The sequence below is a fragment of the Muntiacus reevesi genome, chromosome 1 (genome assembly GCF_963930625.1).
Source record: "Muntiacus reevesi chromosome 1, mMunRee1.1, whole genome shotgun sequence".
Lineage (NCBI taxonomy): Eukaryota > Metazoa > Chordata > Mammalia > Artiodactyla > Cervidae > Muntiacus > Muntiacus reevesi.
The window spans coordinates 167525940-167543993 of NC_089249.1; the positions used below are offsets into that span (position 1 = coordinate 167525940).

Genomic DNA, 18054 nt, shown 5'->3' on the forward strand with positions numbered 1-18054 from the left:
CTGACAGTTCTCTCTCCTTTTATTGCTTTGCTTTGTACACACCCCGAGATGAGAGTGCTCCAAGGACCCGCGGTAGCAGCAGCTGCCCATTTCTTCTCCCTTGCCTTCAAAGCTAGGCAAGTTCCAACACACACGTTTAGAAATTTACCAAAGAAAGATGCCAGTATGAAACAGCCTTTCTAATAGGCTCCCCTTCCTTGATGTTCCCAAGTAGTCCTAAGATTCACTAAAGCCTCGGGCTCCTAGTGTCAATAATCAGCCACGGGGGCTGGTGTTAGAAGGAGAAACATTGGGGTGAGCAGCATCAGGGTTATGTGTTTGCCACTGTCCCCCAGCCTGGGGCACCAGCAGAGTCATTTTGGAGCTGGGGTTCTACCCGTATCAATCCCCCTTGCCTTGAAGTCTCATTTCAACTTGGTTGCTGGTTTCTATTCTAGGATTGGTGGAGTCAGAGGTATGTTAACAGCTACCGCTTAGAAAAGAATTTGGTTAATGTCCATTTTCCCTGCTAGACTGTAAGCCCCATAAAGGCAGAAACCACGTCTGTTTGGCTCAGCTGTGTATCCCTCGTGCCTGGTGGATCTCACAAAATAATTAATTAATTGTTTAATTAGTTAATTCACTAATTAAGCTGGGCCAAGTCAGCAGGTGGCTGCCTAGGGACTGTTGTTTGGAAGGGAGTTCTCAGAGGCAGCTGCTGCCACCCTTAGCGAAAGGGTCTTTAGTGCTGGTCTTTAGGACTCAGCCTCCCATTCTGTTCTGCCCCATCTGAGGAAGGGCAGTGATTATTTTGTTCACATTCTGGTAAATATCCACAGGAGCCCAAGGGAGAGCCTCTCAGAGGGAAACATTATTAATTAACAAACACTGCATAGGCTGAGATGGGGCTTGGGAGTAGAAAAACAGAGTAGTGAACCAGCCACAGTCCCAACTATGCTTAGGAACTTACAGGTAAGTAGGCAGATATGACAAAAGGACGCATACCTGCACACACTGCCATTTCAACTGAGCAGGTTAGGACCTTACCACAGGACAGAGGGAGCTTCATGGGCGTTTAGAATCGGAGGCTATCAGGGAGGGCTTCTTGGAAGAGGTAGCATGTGCAAAGGAACATTTAAGGCGGTGAAAGTTAGCAGGGAGAGGCGTTCTCAACAGGGCACGGCGTGTGTAAAACATGGAGGTCAAGAAGGGAATGTGGTAAACAAGAAGCAGGTAAGTGGGACCTTCCGCTGGAGAAGAGCACTGGGGCAAGCCTGCAAAGGTGGGAAGGGGAGACTGCAGATTTTTAATCAGAGAAAGCTCAGACTAGAGATACGACACTTTAATTACTCCCCTCGTTAAAACTGTGATGGGGTGAGCTTCATCGGCGTGTGAACATCCCTAGCTTTCTCCAACCCCTTCCCTGCCTCCCCTGCTCTGTTCTGTTCCCTCCCCTCTGCTACTGAAGAGGGCTCAAAATTTGTCTGTTTCATTTCTCCCCCCGTCCTTTCCCGCCAAAGAGAGTATTATTTTTGCCCAACAGGGTTTTGGGGCTTTGAGGATATATAGACTATGCAAAATGAGGTGAAGCATGCGAGAAGTAGAGGGGAAAGGAAAACAGATATAAACAAGGGGCGCTGTGGATTCTGTGTCCTCTTCTTGACATTTCAAAGTCACAAAGAAAGAACTCGAGCTATTTTTAAATGTTTGTAGATTGCTGAACTATATTTGACAAGGCACCATTTTGAGAATGGACCACATGGGTTACAGCTGTGATAGTGTTCCATTCTCCACATGTTGATACCACTGTCCTCTTCCTCAAGGCCATCAGCTCTCGGATAACAGGGGTTTAAGTCTAATTCACCGTTGTCTCCCAGCACCCTGGGCATTGCCTGGCCCAGAAGAAGAATTAGTAAATAGTGAAACTGAAGAGTGTTATAGTATTCCGGGGTTCAGGAAACAAACTCCACTTCACTCCCTCATCTCTCCTCCTTTCAAGAAGGGATGTTCTGGCCCCTGCTAGTCTTAGGCTTTGCTCATAGTCTGTCTGTGTCTCTCTCACTGCAGAAGGCAGATCTGGCCGTGGCCCCCCTGACCATCACCCACGTCCGTGAGAAGGCCATCGATTTCTCCAAGCCCTTCATGACCCTCGGCGTGAGCATCCTCTATCGCAAGCCCAATGGCACCAACCCTAGTGTCTTCTCCTTCCTCAACCCCCTGTCCCCAGACATCTGGATGTATGTGCTCCTCGCCTACCTGGGTGTCAGCTGTGTCCTCTTTGTCATCGCCAGGTAAGGGCAATGCCCTGGCCAGAGCTCTGGCCCAGGTTTAGGGGCTCAGGGAGCCAGGCAAGTCCCTCCATCCTCAGCAGCTGGCACAGAAGGCCCAGGTTCAGACCACTGCTTACCTGCTCCTGTCTCTTTCCCTGAGGCTCAGATCCTTTCATATCCCCCAGGGAACATTTCATGGCCCTCTAACTTGAATCCCCCAGCCCTCACCCTGGTCTGTGTCCATGACTTTGAGAGGTATCAGTTGTATCCCAGGTCCTGTGAGCAGGCTTGGTGAGGTTCAATCACTCCCCAAAGCTGGACACTTGGACCAGGCACCCAGAACAGCAGACCCAGGTGGCCCAGTAGGTAGCTTAAAACTTAGAAAACAGATGAAGCCCATCCACTCCACAACAGCAGAAGGGACAATGCCACATAAACTCGCTCGCATGCACACATGCAGAAACTCGGCTTGCACACATCCTTACCTGCCTCTAACACATGCTAGCAATACCCTTGCATATTCAGTTGTTCACATGAAGTAGACATAGCACATCCTTACTGGTGGGTCATAGGTAGAGGCCACTGGGAAACGGATATAGCCCAGTGCTTACTGAGCACCTACTGGGTGCCAAGCACCGTGCCCTGTCCTTTATAGCCAGTTATCTTATTTAATTCTCATGGCATCCCATGAAGGGGAGATATCCGACACTCAGAAAGACTCAGTACTCCTTGAGGCCACCCTAGCAATAAAGGACACGTCCGGCTTGTTGAACTCAGGTCACCAAGTGTTTCATCTGCAACCCCCATCTCTGCCCCCTGGACACCTGTGCTCTGCTCCCACCCCAAGTTGGTAGCTCCTGGACTCTGACCCTCTGTCCCCTCCCTCCAGGCTCCAGCCCCAGCCTTTGCCCTGGTTCTTTTTTCTCTAAATTCTAACAAGGTGTGATGCAAGACTTCTCCGGAGAAGCAATCTGAGATCCAAGGACTTGGTGTGTCGGCCTTTTTCTCTGCTGAGTCTTCTTTCAAAGCTTTCTCCCCACCCTGCTCCTTTTCACTCCCTCCTCCCACACAGACACAGACCAAAGGGAAGGATGTGAGACAGGAAATTGTCCTGCCTCCGAAGCCCTTTGCTGCCGGCAGGCCTGGTGCTGCCTGCCTGCTCGCCCAGCCGGCAGCCCAGCCTGCCACAGAGAGACCTTCATTATGCCTCTTGTCTCTAATGGTCTAACAAGCCTTTGAAAGCCAGGAGCCATTCTCCAGAGCTCTCACCATAATTTTAGCAGCGCCAGCCATCCCCTTGGCTCCCCACCCCCTCGAAAATGGCTCAAGCTTTCCCAGCATCAGCTTTGCTCATTTGATGTGCATCCCATCCCCCTCCAATTCCTGGCCTTTCATCCGCTGCAGCCGAGCCTGCTTTCCACCCCTTACCTTCTGGCTAGGCAGGTAGGAGCACCCCCCTCCCAAGGTCAGGATGAGGAGACTTTCTGGAAGAGAGGGGATTTGTGGAGCTGCTGGAATGACACAGAATGCCTGGAGAGAGAGGAGAGGGACAAGGGTCTTGGTCACAGAGCCATGAATAGCATCACAGGACCATCGTCAGTTTACCACTCACACAACACAATTCACACCCATCCTGTCAAATCCTTACAACAGTCCTGGTGAGGTCAGTATAATTATCCCCACTCTACAGAAGCAGAAGCTGAGGCTCAGAGGGGTTAAGTCTTTGCCCAAAGCTAGAAAGCCTTTTGTCGCAGAGTTGGGCTTCAAACCAAGACTTGCCGGACTTTAAATCAGGAGTGGCACACACAGGAAGCGTGAGGGAGTGAGCACGCTGGGTGGTAGGCAGCAGGGAGTGGTGGGGACTGGGGCGAACTCGAGCATGCACCTGGAGAAAAGGGTCATTACCGCTCAGCTCCAACAGACTGTGCCAAGCAGGAATGCGGGCCAGTGCTGTGGGGGTGCATGGTTTTAGAGAGAGTTTCAGATTTTCATGTGATGCCTCATGGCTTTTATAAGTAGCCACTAATTTGATTTTTTGGAATGCTGTTGAGGTCAAGCACAGCCCACCTGAAGTGTGGGAGTGGTCCTCTGTCTCCTCCCCTGTGTGTGCCCTGTGTTCTTTGGACCCCTGCTTGCTGGCTACCAGAGAGCTAGACACAACTGCCCGAGAGATAGGGTCTGCGAAGCGTGAGTAGGTGTCTAGATTCTCTCTGGGCAACTCCAGCAAGACACAGGACTGCCCATCCTACAAACTGGCTGGCCTATGCCTGGCTAGCATCAGGGGTCTAGGCATTGACCAAGGCCTTTCTCTGCCACCCAAGTATTCTGCTTCATGCTCTGCAAGAAGCAAAGGGAGGGAGGGATGGGGGAGGGACGATGCTTCTCATCACGGAAACCAGGCCAGTAGGCACTCATGACAAGGAGAGAATCCTAAGTGCTTGACCCTGGAAGCAGGACTGAGTGTGAGGCACCAGTCCAGCCCCCCAGGAGTCACGCTCCACCCAAATCCAGTACAGATGAGAACCTCAGGGAAGAGGTGATCCCAGCCACAGTCGGTGCTCTGTCTACACCAGTCATCTGGGGCTGGAGTTCAGCCTTCACCCTTCAGGGGATACAGGGTATCTCCAAGTCAGTCTCTCCCACTGACTTGCAAAACTTGGAGAACCCCTTGTAGCCACCAGCCATAAATCCAAGATCCATCATTCACTTCGGTGGCACCTTCCTTACTGTCCAGCAGTCATTCCACCCCTCTGCCCTCCTGGGGCACTGGAGTTGGCATCTGGGTCCTTCCACCCCCTGACTGCAGGACCACCACAGCTAGAGGGCCCGGGCTGCCTCCCCACCTGTGGGGTGGGCGTCTGCTGACTGTCCGCCCCTCAAGGGCTAGGAAGGACCCAGGTCTACAGCAAGACTTAGAACCCAGAGACCCGTTCTAGACCAGTTATTGTTATCATGGTAAGAAATTCCACCTCTGGGAATGTATCCTGTTGAAAGTCACCCCTGAGCCTCACTTCACATGCATGTGCGTGCTTGGTCGCTTCAGTCACGTCTGACTCTGTGTGAGCTACCCATGGACTGTAGCCCGCCAGGCTCCTCTGTCCATGAGATTCTCCAGGCAAGAATACTGGAGTGGGTTGCCATGCCCTCCTCCAGAGGGTCTTCTCTACCCAGGGATCAAACCCACCTCTTCTGCGGCTCCTGCAGCACAGGCAGAGTCTTTACTGCTGAACCACTGGGGAAGCCCTGCCTCACTTTACAGTCCTCCATGAATCTAGAAAGCCTTCTCAGCAAAGCCCTCAACAAGACTGCCCTTTGGCCTGGGGACTCATAGAAGTATGAGCAAGGATGTTTCTTTCAGCAGCGTGTATCACAGTGGAAAAAAGGGCCAGGCTGTGTCAACAAAAGCAGAGTGGTTAAGAACACCCATTAACTAAAAAATTATACAAATGAACTTATTCACAAAACAGAAAGAGATTCACAGGCATAGAAAACAAACTATGGCTACCAAAGGGGACGGTGGGAGATGGGGGGTAGGGTAAAAATTAGGAGTTTGGGATTAATAAGTACACACTACTGCACAGAAAATAAGTAAACGACAGGGACCTACTGTATAGCAAATACTATACTATAATACATGCTATACTCAACATCTTATAATAACCTATAATGGAAAAGAATCTGAAAAAGAATATATATATAGAACTAAAGCTCTGTGCTGGGTACCTGAAACTAGCACAACATTGTAAATCAACTGTACTTCAGTATTAAAAATATATTTTTTAAAAACCCTATTAAGTAGTTATGGAGAATAAAGGACATTAGGAGTAACTGGTCTGGAAAGAGGCTGGTGGCTTGTTAAGTGAAAAATCAAGACCTAAGACATTATTATGGCATGATGTGATTTTTTCTTTGTAAAAGGATGATTACATGTATCATATCTATCTATCTATATACATATATATTGTGTGTATGTACATTAAAAAAGCAGGGCTCATGAGATCTCATCGGAAATCACCTTTGCTTTGTCACTCACTCACTTTTCACCCACCTGCCAGGAGAAGGAACTGGCAACCCACTCCAGTATTCTTGCCTGGAGAATGCCATGGACAGAGGAGCCTGGTGGGCTAGAGTCCACAGGGTCGCAGAGTCAGACATGACTGAATGACTAACACACACACCTTTCAGTGCGTACAGAAGTGAAGTTCTTTGCCCCAGTGAAAGCTCTGCTGGGACCTGTCACTTTTTGGATCACTTGCAGAGCTCAGAAACCCTAGGTCTCTCTCTCTGTAGCGCAAACATACTTTCAACTCAGGAGTTAGAAGGCTGAGTCAGGTATAGTCCGCCACAGTTCTATCCTCATGCACAGTTCAGACTTCTCCCCTTGCCCCCTCGAGGGTCCTCTGTGGCAGTACTTCCTCAGTCAGCCCACTCCCCTGCTCAGTCCCTGGTCCTTCAGCGGCCCCCGCCCTGTGGCTTCTCTCTGTTGGAGTCTCATTGCCTTTCTTGGATACGAGTCGCGATGGATCCCTCTTCTGTATAAGCCCATCTGGTCCAGGAAAACAACTTTAGCCCTGACCGCATCAGGCCTGCAGGCCAGTCCTGCGGAGCAAGGACTTACTCTCTATCTCTCGTAGAAAGCATGCATCAGCCCAACCCCTGCCCTCCAGATTGCCCAGCGAGCATCCACCACATCCTTGTAGAGCTCTCCCAGCCCCCCTGTGGAAGCCACTCTCCCCAGACCTCACTGTGGGAATGCGGGGGCCCCTGAGTGCACTGCTCTCCAAAGGCTTTCTCTAAAACCCTTCTCACAACAGCCTCTCATCTCTGCTCTCTTCATCCTCTATCGCTTCCTTGTGGATTTTTAGAGCCTCTAACCAGATCATGGTCATTCCCTTTGAAAATCCCTGTCTTGATTTGAAGCCTCACTTTGGAATTTCCTATTTGCAGGATCTTTCCACTTCGTGAAAACCAAATTCTTTTCATGTGAGCATTGGTGATCAATGTTTAATTTACTAAAGCTTTTAGAAGAGAGATGGAAAGTCACAGCCTCACCCTTAAAACTCATCACACTTTAAAAAACAAAAGAAAATTCCATCAGACATGTTTCTCCTTCCCGGTCTCTCATCTCAGCATCTGACCCTACACCAGCCACTCCGGACACACCGACAAAGCCACTTCAGCCACGTCAACCACACCAGTCACACCGACCACACTAGACTGGTGGGGACCTTCTCCAGAGCCTCTCGATCTCTCCGGAGGGTCCCAGCTCCCTCCAACTTACATTTTCTCAACTGGAATTCACACAATAAACAAAGATCCCTCCAGTTATCAGGACTTCTCTTCCTTAGAAGGCAATGGGAGCAGGAAGGCTTAAATAACATTTTTTGTCTGTCATGCATGTATTTGTATATTCAGAGGGAAAAATCTGAAAAAAACAGTATAACACATTGTTCTTCCCAAGAGGTGGGATCATGGCGTACTTTCACTTTCTCATTGTGTTTTATACTGTCTGAATATTTTATGAAGAGTGTATTTTACTATTTTTCCATTTCAAGGTTTTTAAAGTATACAAGTAATTTAAAAGCCTATTCTCATTTTTCAAAGTTCATGCAATACATACAAAGCAACAGGCTTCCATGAAATTTCTTCTGCCTTTCTAACACCCCTCCCCAGAGGTCAATAGTGATTTTTTTTTTTTAGATATGGATCCTTCCAGACTGTATATGCATTTATATTCAAATGTACATAAATAGGTATGCAACTATGTCTTCAGGAATCTATTTATGTAAATGTGATCATATTGTTCTTATTTTTATCACTTAAAAAAAAAAACAACAATATGTGTTGAAGATCTTTCCCTGTTGGTACATCTCTTCTAACAGCTGCGTGAGGTTTCAGAGTACAATTGTGGCATAGTTTATTTAATCATTCCTCTATTGAAGGACATTTAGGTTGTTTCCAGTTTTTTGCTATTACAAACAATGCTTTGATAAACACCCCTGTGCACTTCTCTTTATGCTCCTGTAAGAGTTTTTTCTACGATGGATAATGAGTCGCAGAATTGCTAGGTTGAAGGGCATGTGCACTTTTAATTTTAAGAGATACTGCTGAATTACTTTTATCACCAGAAAAGGGCACTAACAATAAAAAACGAGAAGCAAAATGACTCTGGTTTCCATTCTCTGCCTCCCTAGCAGAACAACCAGGGAATTGATGCTAAAGTGGTCGGCACATCACTGTTTGCTAAACCACCAGCTTGTAAGGCATGAACACCCCTTCCTCCCATCTCTCCGAAGATTTGCCTCATTGCTCCCCTCTTCCTGCTGCAGGTTCAGCCCTTACGAGTGGTATGATGCTCACCCCTGCAACCCTGGCTCTGAGGTGGTGGAAAATAACTTCACTCTGCTGAACAGCTTCTGGTTCGGAATGGGGTCCTTGATGCAACAAGGTACGTGTGCCCTTAGAAGGTTGGAGACACCTGGATGCTCAAGTGTGTGTCCTTTCCCAGGTCCCTGAGCTCCACCCCTGCTGGAGCTAGCTGGACTGGCTCACCGTCTGAGGCTGAAGCATATACCCATACCTGCGGAGGGCAGGGCTCAGCCCCAGCCCCTCCTGCTCCAGCTGGGATAGACATACAGCATCCTGTCTCCTGCAGTCAACCCCCTGATTCTCACCACTGCAGAATCTGCCTGAGCAAAGTTGGGCTGAGGATGGAGGGAGACTGGAGGCAGGGAGGCTGGGTGGAAGGCCACTGCAGAAATGAGATGGTGAGACCTGAGCCAGGGTAGTGGCCACGAGAGTGGAGGCCAGAGATGGACTTTGAGAACTTCAGGATGTAGCAGGGACTGGACTTGGTGACTGCCTGGCTCTGGGGAGCCCAGTAGAAGGAGCGGGGCACATCTGTGTTGGGGCCATTAGCCTGAGTGCATCAGACCTGGTACACCCAGAAGGCTGCCATTTTTCTCACATCCTCCTGAGGGAGGTTTGGGATACGGTACCTGCCCCCCACTAGTAGCTCAACTTCTGGAAAGATCTGCAGCTGCTCAGATATCTCAGAAAGCAGAGCACCTGCAAGGAGCAGATTGTGGAGACACTGGAGGCTGGAGGCCGAGCAGAGCGGGAGGGGACCCCAACCAGGAAAGACCCCCAGAAGAACCCCACCCCCACAGTCCCTGATGACCAGGAGCCAAATGCTCACTGCCTCTGTCTACCAAGTCACTTTCAGAGCCTCTTATCTCAGGGAATGGGGAGGAAGGCAAGGACCAAAGTCTCTGCCTGGGTTAGGGTCCCACAAAGGGACGAAAAGGGGGCCAGGGAGGGAAGGAGATCCAAGGGGCAAAGAAAGTCCCTGTCCATCTCTCATGTGCGTATCCTCACAGCCTGGCACAAACCCTGATCCTCAGTAGTATCTACCAACAGGCGCCAAACGAATGCATGACCGATGTTATCGCAGTGTGTCCTGTGTGCCCACGACCTGCCAAGCCCTGTGAATGAAGGACCCTGGACCCGAGCAAACTCTCAGCCATGCCAGAGGCCAGGGATGGGGTCCAACAGAGCCTGACAACTAAAATAAGTCATTCCTCCTTTGGGGGCAACTCCAGCCCCTTGTCTGGGGGAGGGCCAGACGGGTGAGGCTGGGGCGGGGGTGGGGGAGTGGTCTCCGGCAGCTTGAGGGGGAAGTGCCTCATTCTGTCCCCACGACTCATGAGCATCCTGAAGCCTCACCTTGCTGCTCTGTCCATCATCCGTAATCGGTGACAGTTAGGAAAGACACTGAAGGCCCCTCCACACAGTAATAGCTTCTCTTCCACCTCCTGCTGCTATTCAAAGCATTGGCCCCTGATGTATTCCCCGTGAGGTTTTGATTAGGAGGGAGAAAAATGGTTATGTATTTGAAAAACTCTCCCTTGAGTGATTTCTTTGAGAAAAAAAAATCATCCATATCAAAGCAGACGCTTTTCAGATGCAGGTCCAAATATTCTGGAAAGTTCAGGAGTCACTTGCTATTTAAATCTCTTGAAAGCCGCCTAGTTAATTACTTCAGTTAGAAGGTTTCAGCTAAACTATGCTCCGCACCCAAGGTCGGGAAGGAAGAGTGATCGGCACTCTTTCTATTTCGGCAAAGAGCTTCAAAAAATGTTGATTTTTTTTTCCTCCTGCAAAGCATCATATAGCAATCTTATATTCGTATACCACTTGCATTTCCAACACATTTTCCTCCTCAAATTATGTCATTGCAGCAGCATCGTGGTATTTATGTGAGGCTGGGACAGAGGAAGGATGATGCTTTGCTAAGTCCCAAAGAGGGAAAATGACAGGCACAAGACCACACAGAGAGCTAAGAGCAGGATTCACTCAAGAACCCAGGGGTTCTTGAACCTGAGACACACTCAGGTGTTCAGAACCTGGGACCACACAGGTGGTTCACAGATACACATCAGAGGGTCTGACATGCCTGTGAAATAAATATTCTGCTTGTGTGTGTTTTTGTCAAACAGTGGTTCTTAAATTTTAGCCCAGATCAGGATCACCTAGAGGCCTTACTGAACCTAGATTGTTGGGCCCCATCCCTAAAGTTACTGATTCAGTAGGTCCTGGGTGGGGCCTGAGAATGTGCATTTCTAACAAGTTCCCAGGTGATGCTATCAGTCCAGGAACTACACTTCGAGAACCACTGGTCTAAGGAAGAGGTCTCAGCTGTTACTAGATTATCAGTGGAGTCTGTGACCCAGAGGACCGAGCAGCCCTGGTCTGGGCATTGTCAGGGACCATGTGTCTCCTCCTTCCTCCCAGGGTCTGAACTGATGCCCAAAGCCCTGTCCACGCGTATCATTGGTGGCATCTGGTGGTTCTTCACGTTGATCATCATCTCCTCCTACACGGCCAACCTGGCTGCCTTTCTGACTGTGGAGCGCATGGAATCACCCATAGACTCTGCGGATGACCTGGCCAAGCAAACCAAAATCGAGTATGGGGCGGTCAAAGACGGGGCCACCATGACCTTCTTCAAGGTGAGACCCCCTGCCTCCCTTCACTGTCCTTACCTTAGTCACACGGAGCCAGAAATCCCAAAGGCTCAGCCCCTGCCTGTTTAGAAACAATTGACTTTGGGGAGCTGTAGTGATATGGCCAACTGGATGCGTCCCAGCACAGATCCTAGAAGTTTCCATACCTGGGACAAGCAGCATGAATGTGCTGTGTTTCCTTAAATCATCAGAGGAGGACCTCAAAGGAAGCTGGAGAAGGGGGAGGGAGAAGCATGGCCCAGAAAACACATAAACAAGCCCTGGGGCCAGTAGGGTCCCTGCCCTTGGCTTTGCATCTCACTGGCTTTCATCTCCAAGAGGCTGACCTAAGCTTGGGGTGAGCTGGGCAACACCGAGGGGGCAGCAGGGGGTGCATCCTCCAAGGAAGGCTTAAAACTTGAGCAAGCATTTACAAATGTTTGCTAGCATGTTACACTCGTGGAATGCTGGTGTCCAGGTAAAGCCTCTGTCACCTGCTCAGGCTCCTGCTTTCATGGGGATCTGGCCATGACTTTGTTGCATCCTCCTGTTTTCTAAAGCACTGGTTCACTTGCTTAATGTTTTTTCACCTTCTACTAGAGTAGCTGAGGGTTTAGGAAACTGGCTGACCCTGACTACCAGTAGCTATAAATGTTCTCCAGGAAATTAAAGTAATAATAACTATAGTTGGCACCACTAAGAGCTCACAGTGGGCCAGGCACTGTGCTGGACTTCATTTAATCTTCATGACAAATCCCGAGAAGTAGGTATTGCAATTATTTCACTGGTGTGGAAGCTAAGGCTTAGAGCCATTGAGTGAGTTGTCCCAAGGACTCACAGCTGAAGCAGCCTGGGTCTGGCCCAGGTCTGCCTTCCTCCAGAGCCCATGTTCTAAGCCGTGGTTCTCAGATTCAGTCTGTTCAGATCACCTGCGAGGTTCCGGGCACCCCAGGTTGCCGGGTCCCAGCCTCTGCAGTTACTGACTCAGCAGACCCTGGGGGCAGGGCCTGGGCATGTCCATCTCTAATGAGTTCCCAGGTGATGCCGATGCTGCTGGCCCGGGGACCACACTCTGAGAATCACTACTCTAGTGGTTTCTCAGAAATGGTCAGGATTGGGACCTCTGTGGCTCTGAGTCCATCCATTCATGTATTTATTTAGTAGTCAATTGCTCTCAGTCTGAAAGCCTGGGGTGTTTTCCTTTCCACTGGGCCCTGGTTCCCCACCCCCTAGCCCTTGCCTCCTTCCAGGCTAAGCCTCTGAGTGATGGATTGAGCCTCCAGTGGGGCCTGAGTGAGGAGAGAAGGAAGGGGTTGGGTGGAAAGCCTTCTACCTCCTGAGCACGGCTATTCTCCTCCCCCTCTCCTGCCCCCCATTCCCCTCCCCTACATGCTACCCTGACCTTGCCTGTTATGGGCTCTCCCTGCTGGCTGAGGTGGTAAAGAATCTGCCTGCAATGCAGGAGAGCCTGTTTCAAGCCCTGGGTTGGGAAGATCCCCTTGAGAAGGGAATGGCAACCGACTCGAGTATTCTTGCCTGGTGAATTCCATGGACAGAGGAGCCTGGCAGGCTACAGTCCATGGGGCCCCCTTCTTAAAAGTAGAAGCAGTTCCCCAGCTTAGTGAAGAGGAATGAGAGGAAACGGACTCCCCTCTGGAATGCTGCTACTAGCAAACGCAGTCTTCCTTTGAGGTCACCCCCATGTATTTATTTATAGTGTAGGGGAGACAAAGCATTGTCATAAGCACACTAGGGGCTCTCTGGGACCCTGTGTATGTATTCATGAGGTTGAGCAAGTATGTGAGCATGTGACTGCATGCGCGGTACATGTAGCAGTGTATAATGTGTACATGTGTACCTACGCACGAGTCAGCCTGGGTGCTCGTGTGTCTTTCTGCTTGACCACAAGTGTCTGCATATGTGCACTGCCTGTGTCCCTGTGATCTGGGCATGTGGACATGTGACTATGATTGTATGAAGTATGAGCTCGAGGGTCTACATGTATATGTATGTGGAGAGTGCACACATGTCTGTCTGCTTAAATGTCCCCATGGGTGTGCTTACATAAGTGTGAGTGGGGAGATGGGCCCGTGTGTGTGTGTGTGTGTGCACATGCATGCACATGCCTGCTCCTGCCGATCCCCAGGCTGCAGCCCAGCCCTTTGACTATGCCAGAGCATCCCTCATGCATTACACATGAGCCCGTCTCTAAGCAGGGCTCCCGATCAAAGGGAAGCAGCATAAATAAGCCCAGTGCAGGCTCATTGGCGCTGATTGGATGCCCTTGCCTCCCTCCATGCTAAGATGCTCAGATTGGCTTCCAAGAGCCCGGTCCCCGCTCCCCACCGAGCTGCTGTCCTCGGCATCAAGCAGCACCTCCTGCAGCCCACACCACCCTCACCCACCTTCCCTGCAAATGGTGCAGCGAGGAGGGCAGGGGAGGGACACAGATGCTACCACCCAGTGGGGATGCTGGGGCGGAAGGCTCACTGGGGCCTTGGGCCAGGAACAACAACTGCACAGCCCCTGCAAAACCAGCTCCCCTTCCTCACTCTCCTGATCGCCAGTGAATTCTGCTTGCTGTCTCGCCACCTTGTCTCCCACTTTAATTCAAACGAAGGGCTTCTTGCCCAGCCTCCCTACCAGTGGCAGCAGCCATGGGACTCTTATGTAGGCAGAGAGGAACCTGAGTTTGGCTACATTAACCACACCTCGGATGATAAGCTAGAAGCAAAGATCCTCCCAGAAAGGTCCCTGGACAAACTTACTTCCTCCCTGCCCCACTCCTACCCTGCCCTGCATAGTCCTACCTTCCTCTCCCAAGCCCTCCGCCTCCCCCACACCTGCACTGGGCCAGGGGGTAGCCTCCTTATGGTTGCTTTCAAATTAGAGTTGGAAGGAAACCTGAGTTTAACCTAGAGAATCCAAGGCTTGAGGGGCTGGGTGAATTGGGGTTGATGCATCAATGGAGCTGATGTACGGTCGGTTACTCTGTCTGCACACACACTGCCCTCTCCCACAGCCCCTCCAGGGTCCTCTCCTGGATGGGTGAGCCTCTCCCCTGCCCATGAGTGTGCACTGCAAGGTTGGCACTAGGGTTGAACAGGAATTGGCTCCAGAGGTTGCCATCAGACGTCCTGGAGACACTGGCAAAGTCCACAATTACAATAGCATTTATTGAGCACTTACTGTGTACTAGGCAACGTTCTAAGCACTTTACCTGTGTTCACACCTACCAGCCTCATGACATCCCTAGAAGGCAGGGACTATTATCACCTCCACATTGAACACATGATGAAAGGAAGGCTGCGAAAGTAACCTGAGTTCATACTTCTTGCCTCACATCTCACAGCTGGTGAAACGCAGCATTGGGATTTGAGCCCAAGTAGCCTGGCTCAAAGGCCTGTGCTCTTTGTCCCTGTGTCCATAGCATTTCTCCAAGGAGCCAGCTACCATCCAGGAACTCCTTGGGGGAAGCCGCATCCGCAGCCTAGAATAGTCCTGGTACATCGTAGTTGCTTAAATAATACATATCGAGCGGATGCCGTTGTTGGATTAAAGGATGGAATGGAAAGACGGCAGAAAGCAAGTAAAGCAAACACAGGAGACAGTGTTGAGGCTAGAAGCCCAGCAGGGAGCACCCCTGAAGGTTCCAGAGCCCAGGGCAGATGAACTTCGGTTCTTTGGTTAGCCTGTTTCCTGGTTAAGCTGCAAACCGTCTTAAAAAGTGCCCCCTGATGGAGAGGAGCACTCAAGGGAGAGAGCGCATTCCCATCCAAAGATGGCAACAGCAGGAAGTGGGGCGCCGGTCTCCCAGGGGGCTTCGGATCCCTTGCCCCCTACCCTGTAGCCTGGGAGACGCGTGGCTGGAGGCAGCCCGTCATTCCAAAGGAAATTTTATTTGAAGAGTTGTCAGGGAGCAGCAAACATCACAAACAGCGTCTCCTGTGTTGTCCTCCCTCCGTCTTGGAAGATAAAAATTAATTAGGAGATGAAAAAGGAGGCCTTTGAAAGCGCTGTTTGGCTGTAAAAATATGTAGGCAAAAATGTAAAGGAGGATGTGGGGAAAGCGTGTTCTCGGCAGGGAGGGTTGGGGAGCTTTGAAGAGAGAGGGTGTCAGAAGGCAGCTTCTCCAAGGATTTAGCCTTCTCTGCAGTAGGAGAGACATATCACATGTGGGAAAGATTGTGTGTAAGCCACTGCTGCTTAGGAAAGCTATAGAGCTGGGGACAAAGACTTCCAGGCTCCCAGGGTCCCTGGCACCATCAGGCCCCACTTGGGGCACAGCGTTGCCCCATCCTAGCAACTCAGTCTTGGAAGGTACCTGGAGAGGCCATCCAGTCCAACTCCCACCTTCCAGCAGCTCAACAGACTCTGCCCCGGGCTGGAAGTCTCAGGAGGGTGCTCCCAAACTCAGCCTCTAATTCCTCCTGAGCTGACTGCTGGCCTCTCTGATAGACTGAGCAGAAGCAGAATGGGACAGAAATGCAGTGAGCAGGCAGAATTTGGTGTGGTGCAGCCTGGCACAGTCAAGTCACATCAGTCTTAGAGTCAGACAGACCAGGACTTGAGTCTTGGCTGTTGTCTCTGTTGGGTAACCATGGGGAAGTCACTTTATTCCTCTGAGCCTCAGTCTGCTCACCTGGATGACATGGATTCTGAGTCCCACTGTGCCGCAATTAGCAAAGAGATTCAATGAACTACCATATAGACAGTGGTTAGACCAGGGCCAGGCACACAGAGGCAAAGGCTTTCTTCTCTGATGTCCCTCTGTATGGCTGGCCCAGAAGCCAGCAAAAGGCTGGCTCCTTTTCTCCTTTCTCCCTGTAGCCCCCTCCTGAGGCAAACAGGAGCCCCACGGAGAAACCACAGCCAGTAGACACCTGGAGAACCTCTCATCTTCCAGGTCCCTCCAGATTAGGTTCCGGGGACAATGTGGAGGGTATCGGTGCCTCTGTCTCAGGATGGCTGTCTGCCTCTGCACAGAGCTGAGCACTTCAGGGGAGCCCAGAGGCCCTCAGAATATAAGAGACCCAGAGCAGGCAGGCCGAGGGGCAGCAACAGGTGCAGGGTTGGTCCGAGGATGATGGGATGTTATTGAGAATGACTCAGTTACTGGTGAGCTCTCTGTGCCTCAGTTTTCTCACCTATGAAATGGGTATAATAATGATACTCCCCCCCCCCATAGAGGTGATTTTTGAGATTAAACGGGATAATTTATATAAACAACTTCGAACCATACCTGACGCAGGATATACATGCAATGAGTATCAACTCTTTTTGTTGTTTATTCTCGGTGATACACAGCCCTGTTGAGCCCACAGATATGATTTTAGGGGACAGATATTTCTTATATGTTTTAATCAGTGATCATCATTTTAAAATAGGGAGATTTTTGCATTTAAAAAATCACATATCCAGCTTCTTGAAAATATGAAAGATGGAGTATCACTGAACCAGCGCTCATGTAGAGAGATAGATCGTCGGGAGCCAAGAGGGCACTCACCCTCTGCAGTTTTCCAGAACTCCATTCAGCCGTCTTGACGTATTTACAGTATCGCTGTCTGGACCCTGTCAGCCCTGGAGTTTTCTACCGCTGAGTCTTATGTCATTTCATTTCTTTACAAACTCTGCACTCTAGAAATTATTGTCCCCAATTTCTGGATGAGAAAACTGAGCTTTAAAGAGAATTAAAGAGGCTTAAAAAGATAGAATGATACCAGCCATTTATCAAGCACATCCTAGGAACATGGCTGTATGCTAAGCATATACCTATTTTACCCATGTGGAAAGGGAGGTTCAGAGATGTAACATCACTTGCCTTTGGTCACAGAAGGAGTTGGCATTTGAACCCAGGTAAGTGTGACACCAGAGTCCATGCAGTGGGGCCAACCTCTCCCATTACCTCCATCTCCCGCCTGCAGGCCTCACCTCCTCACTCTCCCTACAGGGGCCAGTCTGCAACCCTTACCTCCTGACTCTCCCCTGCACGGGCCAGCCTCAGGGGCTAATGCAGTCTGTAGAAGCAGCTGCTAGGCCAAAGGATCGGCAAGTCTGTGCTGGGGAGGTAGGCAGAGGTGGGGGCCTCAAGGAGCCCCCTGATCCCCATGAAAATAACCCAAGAGACATGATTAACTGCTCGAGTATGAGGATCCAATAAGGCCAAAGACTCCACATCCAGGGATAAGAAAGCCAATTAATCTGGGAAAAGGTCTCCTCCCCACTATGGAAAATACCCGAGGTCTCGCATGGAATCACATTGCCACTGTCTCCCTGCATACATTCCCTGAGATTCAGCTCCCTTTGGAATTGATTTATGTTTATATATATATATACCTATATACATTTTCTTGTACAGAAATGTTAAATTCTCAAGATTAAATATCTTCAGTTGGGGAAAATCAATTTACTTCTTTGCGAAGGCTAGAATTGAAAGTCGTGAGCCTGAAACTTACTTTCTTGCCAATTTCACTGATAAAAAAAGCCTCTCCGTCCTGGCGTGTCACCCTGTATCAGCTGCTCCAAACGATTCCATTAATTGATTGGGTGACTGGCCCTGAAACAGCGCTTATTAAGGTTCCCACTGGAGCTGGGGGACAGGCAGGACTGCGCTGGAGCTGTAGTGATGAGGGACCATTCCCTGGGGTGGTGACTACTTGGGCCAGTGATGGAACTCAGGCCTCTGGTGACCCAGCCCAGGAAGGTGGGAGAGGGGGCTGAGATTCCAGGAAGGGCCCTGGGTGTAACCCTCCCTGCCTCAGAGGTACCAGAAGGAAGTTTCTCAGGGATGTACTCAGAAT

The 18054-nt window shown here is 50.1% G+C and overlaps 1 protein-coding gene across 1 annotated transcript in view; it reads left to right on the top strand.

Moving 5' to 3' along the window:
• The window catches only part of GRIK3 (glutamate ionotropic receptor kainate type subunit 3), a 237996-nt gene that overhangs the window by 208373 nt on the left and 11569 nt on the right, over positions 1–18054 (top strand). Inside the window, exons 11-13 of the mRNA XM_065930182.1 lie at positions 2047–2270; positions 8579–8697; positions 11043–11260. Coding sequence (XP_065786254.1) covers positions 2047–2270; positions 8579–8697; positions 11043–11260 — 561 coding nt within the window. The remainder of the gene's footprint in view (positions 1–2046; positions 2271–8578; positions 8698–11042; positions 11261–18054) is intronic.